Genomic DNA, 14,317 nt, shown 5'->3' with positions numbered 1-14,317 from the left:
AAATAGACTCACGGATTGACTCAAGTAAGCGCAATGTTTTGCAATTTCACTCCATTAATGCGGTCGCTCCTCTCGCTAGTTGTTCTTGATTACAATCACCTAGCATAATAGAAATACTGTACACAGAACAAGAAAGATTTATTTTTTAAGCATATGGAGCTTATATCGCAAGCAAGATTAAGAAAATAAACTACAATTGACAAAGACAAAGGCTATTTTCGCCATAATAATAGGTAGTTTTATAAACGTAAGATTTATTTACAGTTAGCTTTTGCTTTTTAAAAGCATTTTTTTTATTTCGTTGATTGAACTATTTTTTCGATCTTAGTTTCACTTTTTTCGTTATTATATTTTTTTTAAACCAACAGTGCCATCTACATGACTCGAAAATACAACAACTGGTTCAGGAAGCTAATTTGAAACTTCCTTTTCCCATCACTATTGCTCTTTGCTCTCTGTGACCGCCTTTTAAAGTGGCACACATTCAAAGTCACAGATACTACAGTGTGCAACGTGAGGATGGTGACCCCAAGTGGACAAAAATGATACCTGTACGTCACGTGCATATTATTTTCTACTGTTATGTATAAAGGCGAGGCAACACCAAAATGACGGAATTTCGTCCATTTGACTTTAGCGCCACCAGGCTGAATGTTCCTCCCTCTGCTCAAACGTCTCGTGCGTTAGCCTCGCTTTGACCTTGTCTTGATATCACATCCTTGGAGAAGGAATGTAAATCGTATCCGTCCAATCCCAACCCCGTTACCGCTAAAGCGGCTCCCTCTCGCCGCCCCTGCTCGGCCCGGCCGGCTGCGGGGGCCACATGATCTTTTCCATGTTCCAGACATAATTTGCGGCTTAGGTTTTTTTGGAGGCTGACGCTGCGTCTGCGCCGCTTCTGCTGTTTCAGGCGTCGGCCGCGCTGCGTGTTGCACTTCCCCGGGAGTACGGAAAAGTCCCACTATTTCTTTTTTGTTTTTGTTTTTTGCAGGGACCCCAAGAGGTCGCCGTTGTTTGTTTGGTGGTGACGTCTCCATGCCGCGAAGCAAATCAGCAACTACCAATCAAGAAAATGACTCAGCAATTTTGCCCAAACAGTCAAGGAGCGAGTTGAACGCACATTAGCAACATTTGAGTGCAACTCAATCCGGCTTCATTGAGGCCATTTAACCTAAAGGTCTGCGCACATTTTCTAGTGAAGTGTTATGACACGTGTGAGACATATTGCATGTGAGCGTGCAGCAGCTTGTCTGCGCTTTAAAGTAGACTCATCGTGCTACTTGCTACGAGAAACATGACGTGCCTTCAGATCGGGTCGGTTTACGATAGAGAGGTGTGTTACGATATCAAGAGAAAGAAAATGTCTTTTATTGAACCTGTGCAAATTCCTATTTTCTATCTTGGGAGTGCTCAAACGTTCATCGGGGCAAGTCGTTGAAAATTGGACCAGCGCCAAATTGTACCCACCGTCTGCACATGCCTGATTTTAAATCATTAACATTGTTGCATTAGTCACTGAGATTATAGGACAAATTATCCCAATATTAACAAAAGTGGAAACAGGACCCGCACCTTTATCCGGATTTACATGAACAAATGTTGGTGTTGAGCCTCACCCTTCGAATGAATTGTCAGAACTAAAAAAAATGAGTCTTGATAATAAAAATTAAATAAAAATCAACAGCATAGCTCTGCCACTGAGGTCATTTAGGGTTTCACACAACAAGGACACTTTTGATAGCAGACAGTCACTAAAATGAACAAGTGGCGTATTTTAGTTTTATTGTCCTGAGAGAGTTGACATTAAGATTGCGCCTCGTTTCTCCGTCTTATCACAATCCTTTTTTTTTTACACCCTGCATTGCCAAGCGATACGGTGTCAACGCCTGTGGTCATGCCCATCCTGCAGATAACGCCCAAACTGAGGCGGACCCTCTGGTTCTCATGTGAGTGGAGACGCATGAGGAAAAGTGATGAGATGTTTCCAGGTGTGTGCTCCCTTCCCTTATTTTCCCAGGAAATTGAGCATATAATGCCAATAGGGGCGAAAAAAATGTGGATGCATATTTTTTTACGTGCTGCTGGGATTTTCTCTGTCAAGATAAGAATAATGTAAAAATCTAAAGCAAGCAATTATATGAGCCGTTGAGTATTCAGGTGAATTTAGCAAAACTGCAACTTTTATTGAAAACATGAAGATATATCTTAATTGTGTTGATTTTATTTAACATGTTAAAAATGGAGTGTAATTAATTCAAAGCATGCTCTCATTTTCAAAGATGTTGAGAACAAAAAATATAAATTAAAAGCCCCAATTTAAAAAGATTCATTCAAAAGCGATAGAGTGTTGATTTTGGGCAACATTTGTGTGAGTTTACTCAATTATGTTTTTTTTAATTGACAAAAAAATGCATATTTATTGTAATTTTACAACATGTAGAATTTTTATTTTGACAAATGTTTTTACATCACATATTACATATTGCTTTTTTTTTTAATTGTGTGTACAGCGTTCAGCAAGTGCAGGCAGTATCACGAGCCTTCACTGCAATGGTGACATCTTGTGGTGCTCATACATATGTACACAATTTATAACAATAAATAGATGATTTTAATCAAACCTTTTTTTTCTGGTCAGCCACATTATATTTTAAGACTCAAGTGCAGAACTTAAATACAGGATTTTCATTTCCTTTTTGGAAAATAGCATGAAGTCATGCAAAAGTTGAGTGTTTTTCTCACTGAGTTAATGTGGCTGTGTTCTGTCCAGTGACACAATGACCTATGATGCATGATCACGTGGCGGACGTGACTGGTCAACAATGGGTGAAATCATCAGCGCGGTGAGGTCACCGTGTCGCACTGACATGTTGTCTATCTGGAGAATGACGTGGCCATGTTGTTGTTGGGCAAACCTTGAACATTTACATATGTTCCGATTCCCAACAATTGTGTCAGAGATCATCATGTGTTCCCGTAAAGATGATCAAATTTTGCATTTGGGACAAAAAATATTATATATATCTACTACAAATCTATCTTTATATGCCGCTGACGTCTAGTGTCAGGCAAAACAATTTAATGCTCTTTCCCGAGATAACAGAAGGTACAATACATCATAGCAAGCCATAAAACGATGCCAACAACTTGGCGATACCTACAAATCGCTAGTTTTGTACGTTATCTTGCATAAAAGTAATACTCTAATAATGTTGAACGTACCATTCATTTTTTTCATTCTGTTCTTATGTTTGTATGCTGCTTGTATACTGCACGGAACTACCACACTACATTTCCCATGTTGCAATTTTTCTTAAAGGGCCAGGCTAAGCACGTAACGCACCAAATAAGAAATTGTAATTCAAAGATGGCGCTCCCCGGTGTTTCACTCGTGCGTCTGAGAGCGCTGTGCAGCCTCGGCAAATGTCTTCGGACGGGAGTCACGACAGCGTCGCACCGGGGTGGAGAGATGCGCTGGTGTGGGATGAAAGTGGTCAGTTTTCGATCGTACGACTCGTCGCGTTTCCAACCACAACGAGGTGAGTGACACGGCTGCGTTAGCTGAAGCGGCTGCCGCTACAGTCGTCAAGGGCACAAACAATCACATTCATTCATCTCCTTCCTTCTTTATTTCCATACGTAGCCTAAATCACTCCTATACATTAGCATGATTTGTACATGGTTTACCTTAAATATTTCATATTCTACTGCGTAGGAAACATTATCCCCAACTTGCTTGAGGAGTTCCCAGAGCCCAAATCTCTCTTGAATAACACCATCGCTCGCTCACTGGGAGTCAACGACCTCTCTGAGCTCATCCGGTACACCTGCACGGAGGAAGCTGGCGTCAAGGTCAGGATGATTGTACTCGTGTGATGTGCTGTGTTGGTATCTAATGATTTTTCCGTATTGCGTAGAAAGCCACTGTGACTGTGCTGTGGCCCTGCAAGATCGAGGAGGAGGGCTACGCCTCCAAAAAAGTTGACGCAGAGAGAAGTGCCGCAGCAGCCGCATGCCACAAGCTCAAAGTATGTTTGCTTTGAATAGCAACTGCGTTAAAGCTAATAGGTCAACAATAAAGCACTAAAATAATGCCAAATATTATGCTGAGTTAAAAGCCAAAGGATACAAATTTGTTTTAAGACGGGTTTTAAAAATGGACATGGGCTTGACCTCAGCCAATTGGAAAAAAAAATAAATAGATAAATTTGTTTGTGTGTGTGTTCCGTGAATAATTTCCCTTCTTGCTCCACAGGAAATGGGTTTGATCGGTCCATACAATCAGCTGCCCAAGAGGAGATCTGGCAGGGGGAGAGGAGGAGTGCGTTCGACTCTTTACAATGACGATGACGACGACGACTCCCTGATTTCCGGCGTCCACGTTGCCCAGACGAAATCGGCGCAGATGCTTGAAAACTCGTCTGACATTTCCGAAGCACTCTCTCTCTTCCCTTCTCCAAAAGCTCTCTTGAACAGGGTCATCCAGGTGGCCACATCATCTGGAAGTTGCAAAGTACGTATCATTTTCGCCGTTCACCGCTAATAACATATCATAGCGACGTGTCATTTATCACGTTACCGACAGGAACTGATACGGTTCACGACAAGAGGTAGCAAGCTCAAGACGTGCGAGCTGACCCTGCGCTGGCCGCAGGAAATGTCCTTCAGTGCGACGGCGAGGAACAAAGTTACAGCGGAAAAACGAGCCGCCGCTCTTGCCTGCATGAAACTGAAGGTGACAACTTGTCGTGTACCATTCTGTCATTCTTGACGCGACCGCCCTAAAGCCCATCGCACGATGTAGGAACTACAATTGCTGGATAAGAAGAACAACCCACTGACCCACGCCAAATACCTCGGGGACAAGGTGAGGGAGGCGGGAGAACGTGAGCGCCGTCCTCTCTGGGTGCAAGTTCCCTCGTATCTGGAAGAGCGCGTGAGGGACTATCTCACACGGGTCAGTCAAAGCTTGTTTGCAGTTTGATTGAACTTTTGTGGCGCTGTAACACTTTTTTTTTATATATAACATACATGTACTACACTCAAATCGTTTACTGAGTTGTTCCAAGGCTAGCCAACAAACACGAATGAAACAACTAGAGCTAAAATAAAATTAAAAAAATATTTTCATTCATGAAATAAGATAAAATTAGTATTTTTTTGAGTATTATAAAACAAATTATGGCCCAAAAAATGTCCTTTGTTTTTGTCTTTTTCATTTAATTTCATAGATGAGCTTTCAGCATGAAATTTAATTGTTTTTTTTTTCAGTATCACCATAAAGTTGCACAGTGAAAGGATGGTTTAGGAATTGTAATTTCCTTGACGTTATTACGCAATACTTAACTCATTTACTACTATTGACGGCTAAAGACGTCAAAGATCCTTTTTTTTTTTTTTTAACTCGTTGGTAGCGAATGTGCTAATAAGGCTGCATAATTCTGAAACATGCCATCCGATTACTTCTCCCCGTCACCTTCAATAATAAATTTTTAGGAGTTTTTTCTTCCCATTTATTCATTTTAACAAAAACCAGCAATAAATTAATCTGTAGTACAATAAAAAAGAAATATCCAATTTATTTTACTGAAATCTTTTGGTTTTAGGCGCTATAATAAGGAAAATGAAACATGAATGAATATGAAAGGTAGTTTATTTATCTACATCAATAAGAAATGTTAACTAACTTGTTTGCTAAAACATCCAAATGCAGTCCATTAAGCGTTCAATTCCATGTTCAGTACGTGCGTATGGTTCTGCACTGCTGGGCCGAAACGTATTTGTGAAATTCTTGTCCTGATGACAGAATCCCGTGGAAGCCGAAATGCAGAAGCTCCTCGAGGAAGAGGATGACGCTGTCAACGAGGAAGGAGCCGAGGAGGAAGACCTGACGCTGGACGCCATCACAGGCAAACCGTTCAGGCCGTGGTCACCCGAGGAAAAGCGGCGCCTCAACGAGCACCTGCGCGCAAAGTGGGAAAGCGCCGGGCCGGCCCTCAACACGGAGTTGCCGGTCGACGCCCACCGGCAGCGCGTGATCTCGGCCGTGCGCGCCTCCCGGGCGGTCGTGATCGCCGGCGAGACCGGCTGCGGTAAAACCACTCGCATCCCTCGCTTCCTCCTGGAGGATCGCGTGACGGCGGGACACGGCGCCGAGTGCAACATCCTGGTGACGCAACCTCGCCGGATCAGCGCCGTGTCGGTGGCTCATCGCGTGGCTCAGGAGATGGGCCCTGCTCTCAAACTCTCTGTGGGCTATCAGGTGGATGACCATTTAAATCACCGATATTTTACAGTGCACATCGTCGTTATGCTTTACATCGGAGGGCCAGTATGACTGTGAACGCTTCATATTACAAAAGCAAAACCACCTAGTGAATAAATCAGAGAGAGGCCGGTAAAAACTAACAGGAACTTAAATATATTTCGGGAAAAAACTAAATTGGCATCCACGAGACCTTTTTAATAGATCTAAACAAAAATTGACCATCATGACATCTCTTTTCATCGCGTTAACGACGTCTCATTCCGTCTGCAGGTGAGACTTGAGAGCAGACCGCCGGAGCGGAGCGGCGGGGCTTTGCTCTTCCTGACGGTGGGCGTCCTGCTGCGGAAGCTGCAGTCCAACCCCACCCTGATGGGCGTCAGCCACGTGGTGGTGGACGAGGTTCACGAGCGCGACGTCAACACGGACCTCCTGCTGGCGCTGCTGCGCTCGTGCATGAGCAAGAACCCCGACCTGCGAGTGGTGCTGATGAGCGCCACCGGAGACAACCAGCGGCTCGCTCACTATTTCGGAGGCTGTCCCGTCGTCAAGGTGCCGGGATTCATGCACCCGGTGCGCGACAGCTACCTGGAGGACGTGCTCAGAGAAATGGGGCGGCCCCTGCCGCTTGAAAGGAGCAACCAGGCAACCAATGAGGTGAGACTTGATGGTCTACGGTTTATTATTATAAGAATAAAGATTTTTTTTTTTTTATCATCAATTATCTGAACACGTGTATACGCCTGTAATTTTTACAACAAGAATTTCTACATCTGCCTCTGCCTCGTCATTGAAATGTGCAGGTGTGCCTAATAAAGTGGCTTTCTTTTTTTTTTTTTTTTTTTTTTTTTTTTTAACTTACTACAGAGGCTAAACGAAGATGTCAGTCCAGATCTGGATCTCGTCGCTGATCTCATCGAGCACATTGACAGACGAGGCGAACCAGGTAGCGAACACCCTTCTCCACTCTTCTGTCCTTTGCGGCATTTCGTTGTCAATTTCCATTTTCAAATGTCTCTCCTTTCACAGGAGCCTTACTGTGTTTCCTGCCCGGATGGCAGGACATCAAGACGGTTCAAGACACGCTACGGAAGAAGCCGCACTTTTCTTCGGACTTGCACATGATCCTGCCATGTAAGAGACAAAGCATGCACCCTCTAGAATAAAACAAAACACACAAAAAAAAAAACCCATCTCCCCGTCCGTCTCGTTTCAGTGCACTCCAGTTTGTCAGTGGCAGACCAGCAGGCAGTTTTCCGGCGTCCGTCAGAGGGCCAGAGGAAAATTGTCCTGGCCACCAACATAGCGGAGACCTCAATCACCATCGACGACGTTGTTCACGTGGTGGATGCGGGAACGCACAAGGAGCATAGTTATGACCCACGCACGAAGGTGAGGCCCAGCACGCAACATTTCCGTTTGATCTCGTGCATGTGGGTAAAAAAAATAAATAAATTCTTCAACATAATATTGTGGGGATTTTTTTTTAGGTTGTAACATTGCAAGAATACATTTTAATGAAGACAAAAAAATTGTTGTGAGAATAAGTTTGTAATACTGCAATACTAAAATTTTTTTTGCATTTTTGGAATTATTTAATGAATCAAGTCATTTCTACGGGAAGTTTTGTTTTACCTATTTTTTGTGGAAAACATTGAACATTATCAGCTTTTTTCATGTTAAAATCAAACTTTTTTCTCTGTCTCCAATGCATTTCATTGGGCGTGCATTATAGGCAGATTTCTACTATTCCTGAGCCGGCGCAGTCGCTGTCGCTCACGGGGGTCCACTGTATGAATTGCAAAAGCAAGACTGGAACATTACTACAATAAATAATTTTTGTTTTTAATTCATGAAGTTAAGTTAAGGAATTTTAATTTTTTTCAGGTGTCTTGTCTGGACACGGTGTGGATATCGCGATCCAACGTGACTCAGAGAAAAGGGCGAGCGGGTCGCTGTCAGCCCGGTTACTCGTACCATTTGTTCCCTCGCCAACAACTGGACGCCATGACGCCTTTTCCTGTACCGGAGATCTTGCGCACCCCCCTGGAGAGCTTGGTGCTCCAGGCCAAGATCCACAGTCCAAAATTAAAGGTAGTTCCTTGAGGCCGTGTCATTTTGACAGCTAAATGCCTTCATCCTATTGAGTATTTGTGTTGTTTTTTTCCCATGCGCGTCCTTGGAGGCTGTTGACTTTTTATCTCAAGTGTTGGACAGCCCCGGACAGGAAGCCGTGTCAGACGCCGTCCGAAATCTGCAAGACATTGGTGAGTCTTCTCTGCGAGTGTGTGCTTTATTTGTTGTGGATGTGAAACATTGGAACGAAAAACATTTGCATTTCCGGTGTTGCTATAACCAAAATTGTGTTACGATTGCAGCCGATCAGAAAATGAAGCTGAAGGAAAGTCATTTAAAAGGAAGTAGAATCACTCTGGGGGGGTTAAAACAATAAAATAAATAAGAAAATATTCAGTGATGGTCACATTACTCCGTTAAAATTGTATTGTTGTCGGAAAAAGTTGTATATTTTAGCACCAAAACAATGTTGAAAAAAAGTTTTGTTGAAGTTTTATTATTCGTGTCATATTGCGACTTGCAAGAAAAAAGTTGGAGAGAGAAACTGTAGAATAAACATTAGAACAAAGCTTACCAGTAAAAATAAATAAATCTTACTTTTTAAAAATTAAATTTTTCGTAGATTCATTTTTTTTATATTGTGAGAAAGTAATATATAACGTTAGGCTGGTATTTTTTTTTTATAAGAAAATATACTGGTAAAATAATGTCATAACATTACTGCATAAAAATTGTTTATGAAATTGTGTCAGAATGATTTCAACATTAATTGAAAAAACAGTGTTAAAGAATCTTTAATATTACAGGAAGATTATTTCTTTTTTTATGGGTATTTTTTTTTATATTGCTAAAATAAAATACGATATTTTTTAATGGAATATTCTTACATCATAATGAGAAAAAAGTTGCCATAGCGAGTGAAAAGCTTTTCTTTTTTTTTCAAAATTTGACTCTCACAGACAAATATTTGCGTAAACAGTAATGTCAAGTTTATTATGATATTACAAAAAAAAATGTGTTAGAGAATTATTATTACGGGAATAAATCTTTTTATGAGGGAGAAAAAAGTAAATAATATTGCAAGTATAAAATCCTATTGCTGTCTTGTAGTTTTATTTAAAAATGTGATTCAATGTGTATTTATTTCTTTGCAATAAAAAACGTAATCACTGTAAGTGAAATTCTACAAATCAAAAAATAGTTTGTTTGCCACTGTTTCCTACGTGCAGGCGTCCTGGACCAGCATGAATCTCTGACCCCTTTGGGCGAACGCGTGGCCGTGATGTCATGTGACCCACGTCTGGGAAAAGTTCTGGTGCTGGGCGCCATGTTCCGCTGCGCCTTGCCCATGTTGTCCGTCGCCGCCTGCCTCACGCGAGGCCCTTTCCACAACAGCCTGCAGAACCGAGCGACGGTCGCCAAGGTGAGGTTTGACGATGGTTGACGTCGCGCTCGGCCACACGCTCTGACCTGCCGCCGCCGCCGCCGTTGTCGTCATCAGGTCAAAGCCGCCCTGAGCGGCTCCAGCTGCAGCGACTATCTGGCGTTCAGTCGCGCCGTGCTCGGCTGGAGGAGACTTCAGCAGGAAGGAGACCGCGACGAGCGAGACCTCTACTTGGAGGAACTCAACTTGTCCAAGACTAGCCTGAGATTCATCAATGGTAAGGTCTCATCATCATCATCATCATCATCATAAAAATACAGTTTGTGCTAGAGCATCATTTGCAAGGCCCCTGGGCTATTTTTCTGTTTGTCCACCGCCGCAGGTCTTATCTCTCAGTTCAGCGAGAATCTGCGCGAGGCTCAACTGGTGTCCCGTGCCAACGATTGCCAACGGCGCTCGTCGCTGGTCAACCAGCACAGCGAACAGGAGCAGTTGCTCAAGGCTGTGCTGCTTGCCGGACTCTATCCCAACCTCATCCAGGTAAGCGCTCACAGCAGAAATACTGAGTCGTCATCATCGTATTAGTGAGTAGGATTTAAAAAATGTGATGCAAGTTGGAGCCCATGCCCAAAACGACTGCATATCGTCGTGCTAATAACATAAGCGCCTAACTCAATTAATTTTTTATTTTTTGCCAAAGTCCGATTTTTGCAATGGCATACGGTTATTTTTATTCATATACAATAAAGAATTCAAATACCTAAAACTTGCAAACTTGTCGTTTTAGCTGAAATATGTTTTAATTTTCAAGTTTTGCTTTAATTTATTTATTTTGTATTTTGTTTGGATTTTTGGGGAGTTACAAAATCTTTCCAGGTACAAAAACTTCATTAAATTTTAGCTGATTAAAAATAATTGAATAATAAAAAAAATTCAATTGTGTCCTTTTGTTTTTTTTTAATATTTCTTGAAACATTTTGTCTCTGAAAGTGTATTGAAAGAGTGTGGCCATCATACGCAATATGGATTGAGCTCCGCATGCACATAGGATTCATTTGCTTCCAAATGTCTTTTAAATTTTTAGGTGAAGAGAGGCATCGTAACCAAAGGGGGACGCTTTCGTCCCAAAAGTCTGTCTTTCCGCACACTGGGCGGTGGCGTCCTCCTCCATCGCTCCACGGTCAACAGGTGTGACAAGCTTTTTCAAGGACATTTAGCATGTTTCCGTTGTTTTCCTGACATGTTTTTTGTCGTGATTTGCAGAGGTAACGACGAACTTCCTTGCCGGTGGCTCACCTTCTTCGGCGCTGTTAAGTCCAACGGCTCCGTCTTCATCCGCGACTCGTCGGCCGTCCATCCGCTCGCTCTGCTCTTGCTCACTGACTGCGATGTCACGGAAACGGGTGAGCTTCAATGCCATCATTTCTTTTTTGCTGCTATAGTATATCGGGATTTTTTTCAAAATTCTTTAATCATACATTTTTGTTGAGTTTGTTGTCATTTTTTATGATTGTTTTTTGGATGAAATATTTTTTGTTGATATTTTATTTTATTATTTTTTATTTACCCTTTTAGCTTTCATGCATGCTTTTTGGATCAGTTTTACAAAAATGAGCCCAGTCAAAATATGTATTTTATTTTTTTTTTTTCAAAATGACTTCGTCGGTGGGGTTCATTTTTAAAAACTTTTTGGGGCGTAAATTATTTTAGTTAAAAAATTATTTAGTAATTTTTTTTTGTTACATTTCTTTTTTTTATTTCTTTGTTTTATTAGTCGTCAATTATTTTATCGTAGATTTAATTTTCTTTTTTTTAAATGATTTCTTTTTCCTTTTTCAGCCTGTTGCAAAAATCTCCTCTATGTGATTTCAGTGAGTGAAGACAACGTGGAGGTGGCGCTCTCGGGCTCCCCGATGGCGCGCTGCCAACTGTCGGCCGACACGTGGGAACTGCTGTGGGATTTGCGCACGTCCATCCAAGCGATGCTCCGACGCAACCTCAGGCAGCCCGCCGCGCGCTCGGCCCAGGACGGCGAGCTCATCTCGCTGCTGGTGGAGCTGCTTAATGGCACCGACGGCAACCCTTGGACTCAAAATGCTAGTGAGGTGGACTGATCATGAATACACTGCACTGATGAACTAAACTTGCAATTTCTTTTTATTTAAGTACCGTTTTCATTATTGAAGAAATCCATTCATTTGGATTGTGCAACCTAATATTATATTAAATGACTTGTGAAAAGTCAAATGTTTTTTTTTTTTGGTTTATATAAACTATATGGTCTCTTTATACAATTCAATGTCCCAAAAGTCGTTAAGTTTCAAGTTCAGCTAAAAAAAAAAATTCTTTGGCTTTGACAGACGATAACAGTGATGGCACGTGTGTTGCTACTACTCAGTTTTATCGTGCTTTACTACAAATTTTCTTTTTCATTTTGTGACTTTTTACAATTGCGCACATTGCTCAATGAATTCCCCGAACAGTGTTTGTACTTTTGTTTTATTTTATGAATGTAGCGTGGTAAATGATTCAAAAAGTGAGTTTTTACTTGATCATACAGTGGTCACCTTATTTTTACACTTAAAGCTGAACTGCCCCAAAATGTGTTGTTAATTTGCCCATTTATGACTCGCACATCTTATTAATAGCAAATAACACTTTCGCAGTTCAGAATAAGTATTCTTGCAAGCTTCTGGAAAATTATTTTCAAACTGGAATCGGGATTTCCTGAAATTTGAGTGGAGACTACAGAGTTCGGACTTGAGCTTGAAAAGCGACGCACAAATGGCTTCATTTTAATTTTTTGGGCCTCAGGTGGCCGTCGCGAAACTCAAAATCCTGTGGAGTGCAAATTTAAGACAAAATGATTACAAGATCAATCAAAAATGAGCCTTATCGTCATTAGTATAAAAATGCGTTTCCAGTGTTATTAGGCGTCGTTAGGTTACTGAAGGATTGTGGGAAAAAACATTTACGGGAAGTCTTTCATGAACTGTAAGTGAAAGGCACTGAAGCGTCTCAGAAGTTCCTCCATGGTGTCGGCAGGGGTCAGAATGCAAAACCTGCACCAAAAAAAAATGATGTAATACGATAATCACCAAAGTTGTAAATTTTGCTTTTTCATGATAGACATGCAAGCAACTTTGTGTTTATCTATGACATTAGTGTTGAAGACGCATTTTTTTTTCTAGAAGGTACTACTGAACGACTTTTGGGAAGTTGTGTCATGGACCACGAAAATAAATAAAATTTTGTTGACAGTTTTTTCTCTTTGAGTACCCCCAAAAAGATTGTTACGAAATTTAAAAGAATAACTTAATAAGCGATTCCAAAAGGGCCCTTCCACCACCTGAAATCCGAACCTGATGTGGTAGGTTCCTTCCTTTTGTCCGAACTCACATCCTGGACGAACGAGCAGGCCGGTGTCCTCCAGCAGTCTGCTGCAGTAGAACAGGTCAGCGTGCATGCCCGCTTCCTGGAACATGTCAGCGTTAAAGTGGACATTTTAACGCCTCTTTTGTGTGCATTGACAATACTTATACGGACACGCTTTGCACTGTCGATGGCGGTGTGCAACAAAGAACTGTAATCTGCCCCCAAAAAGTTGAGTGTTAAAGTCGCGCCTGCGTCAAAAAGTTGCGAGAGGGTATGCGACCTTGGCTTTGTGAACGGCTTTCGGCGTCAGATGCAGTCTGGGGAAGGCAAAGGCGCCCCCCCGCGTGGGCTGGCAGCTGATGGCAGGAAGCCGGTTGAGAACCCGCAGCACTTTCTTCACGTTGCCAAGCAGCGTGCTCCTCATGTGCTCCGTCTCCTGCGCAAACGGGAATGATCCGCCCAGCAGTTGCGGCGGACTGATTTCGCGGAAGATAATTTGGTGCCAACCTCTTGGACGGCCGTGGACTCACGTGCACGTAAAGCGGGTACGACGGATCTCCCGGCTGAGGGGGCTCGGACATGAGCTGCAAAGCAATTTGCCCGGCGACGGGTGGAGAGGTGAACAAATTGAAGAGCTGCTCGGCGTACGGCATGACGGCGGGGTCCGTGTTGATCAGTTCCATGTATCCCCCTCGGAGACCGCACCTGGGAGGAAAACCGCAAAGTGACGACGCGGGCCAATCGGCGGCCTTTTGCGCGTGTCAACGGCTTACTCTCCCAGGAGGCCTTTGGATGCCGAGTGGAAGGAGGCCAGCTCCAGCGTTTGGGCCAGCGGAGGCCCAAGCTCATACAGAACCTTCTTGTAAGACACAAACTCACTGTCGGCGTCGTAAATGCTGCCCTGGTACACCTGTGGGTATGACATCACTCAACTCATTTGCATATACCGAGTGCTCAGTGAAAAGTTTTTGGGGAGTTGGTCAAATATTTAGAATAATTTTATAAGGATTGCTGTAAGTATATGAATTAGATAAATACATTTACAATACAATGCAATTGTATTTATATTGCAAAATTGTAATTGTGTAAAGAATTGCAATGTTTTATTTATTTATAGAGTTTTGCTGTTTTTGTATTTTATTTCTCAAATGGTAACAAAAAGATATTTTCAGGAACGTTAATATTTGAGCTACTTTTGATCGAACAGCAAATCTGAC

The 14,317-nt window shown here is 42.3% G+C and overlaps 2 protein-coding genes and 1 long non-coding RNA gene across 4 annotated transcripts in view; 2 read left to right on the top strand and 1 right to left on the bottom strand.

Annotated features, from left to right (window-relative positions):
- LOC148326455 (uncharacterized) overlaps positions 1-2,552 on the top strand; it is a 42,995-nt gene extending 40,443 nt beyond the window's left edge. For both annotated transcript variants that reach the window (XR_015846240.1, XR_015846239.1), the window contains one exon: positions 992-2,552. This is a non-coding gene — a long non-coding RNA (uncharacterized LOC148326455). The remainder of the gene's footprint in view (positions 1-991) is intronic.
- Positions 2,553-3,361: 809 nt separating this feature from the next.
- On the top strand, positions 3,362-12,988 carry dhx30 (DEAH (Asp-Glu-Ala-His) box helicase 30). The gene is made up of 19 exons (XM_088311439.1): positions 3,362-3,539; positions 3,716-3,852; positions 3,918-4,028; positions 4,256-4,513; positions 4,586-4,735; positions 4,805-4,957; positions 5,807-6,262; positions 6,539-6,922; positions 7,133-7,211; positions 7,295-7,399; positions 7,482-7,657; positions 8,153-8,359; positions 8,451-8,532; positions 9,571-9,764; positions 9,843-10,002; positions 10,108-10,265; positions 10,810-10,913; positions 10,989-11,128; positions 11,598-12,988. The coding sequence occupies exons 1-19, from the start codon at positions 3,368-3,370 to the stop codon at positions 11,837-11,839; spliced, it is 3,468 nt and encodes a 1,155-aa protein (XP_088167565.1). The 5' UTR covers positions 3,362-3,367; the 3' UTR covers positions 11,840-12,988.
- The window catches only part of LOC148326453 (alanine aminotransferase 1), a 7,357-nt gene continuing 4,871 nt past the window's right edge, over positions 11,832-14,317 (bottom strand). The window contains exons 7-11 of the mRNA XM_088311440.1: positions 13,874-14,010; positions 13,631-13,805; positions 13,381-13,536; positions 13,088-13,200; positions 11,832-12,787 (exon numbers count right to left, since the gene is read on the bottom strand). Of these exons, the coding sequence (XP_088167566.1) occupies positions 12,697-12,787; positions 13,088-13,200; positions 13,381-13,536; positions 13,631-13,805; positions 13,874-14,010 (672 nt within the window). The 3' untranslated portion in view covers positions 11,832-12,696. The remainder of the gene's footprint in view (positions 12,788-13,087; positions 13,201-13,380; positions 13,537-13,630; positions 13,806-13,873; positions 14,011-14,317) is intronic.

This window comes from Idiotropiscis lumnitzeri, chromosome 12 (genome assembly GCF_059441095.1).
Source record: "Idiotropiscis lumnitzeri isolate Australia: NSW breed Sydney's pygmy pipehorse chromosome 12, RoL_Ilum_1.0, whole genome shotgun sequence".
NCBI lineage: Eukaryota > Metazoa > Chordata > Actinopteri > Syngnathiformes > Syngnathidae > Idiotropiscis > Idiotropiscis lumnitzeri.
This window is presented reverse-complemented; position numbering and strand designations above follow the sequence as displayed.

Bases quoted from the DNA above. Each gene is read 5' to 3' on its own strand.
- dhx30 (XM_088311439.1), top strand. From the start codon at position 3,368: ATGGCGCTCCCCGGTGTTTCACTCGTGCGTCTGAGAGCGCTGTGCAGC. The intron at 8,360-8,450 runs GTAGTTCCTTGA...GCGTCCTTGGAG, and splicing joins TCCACAGTCCAAAATTAAAG to GCTGTTGACTTTTTATCTCA. The intron at 10,266-10,809 runs GTAAGCGCTCAC...TTAAATTTTTAG, and splicing joins TCTATCCCAACCTCATCCAG to GTGAAGAGAGGCATCGTAAC.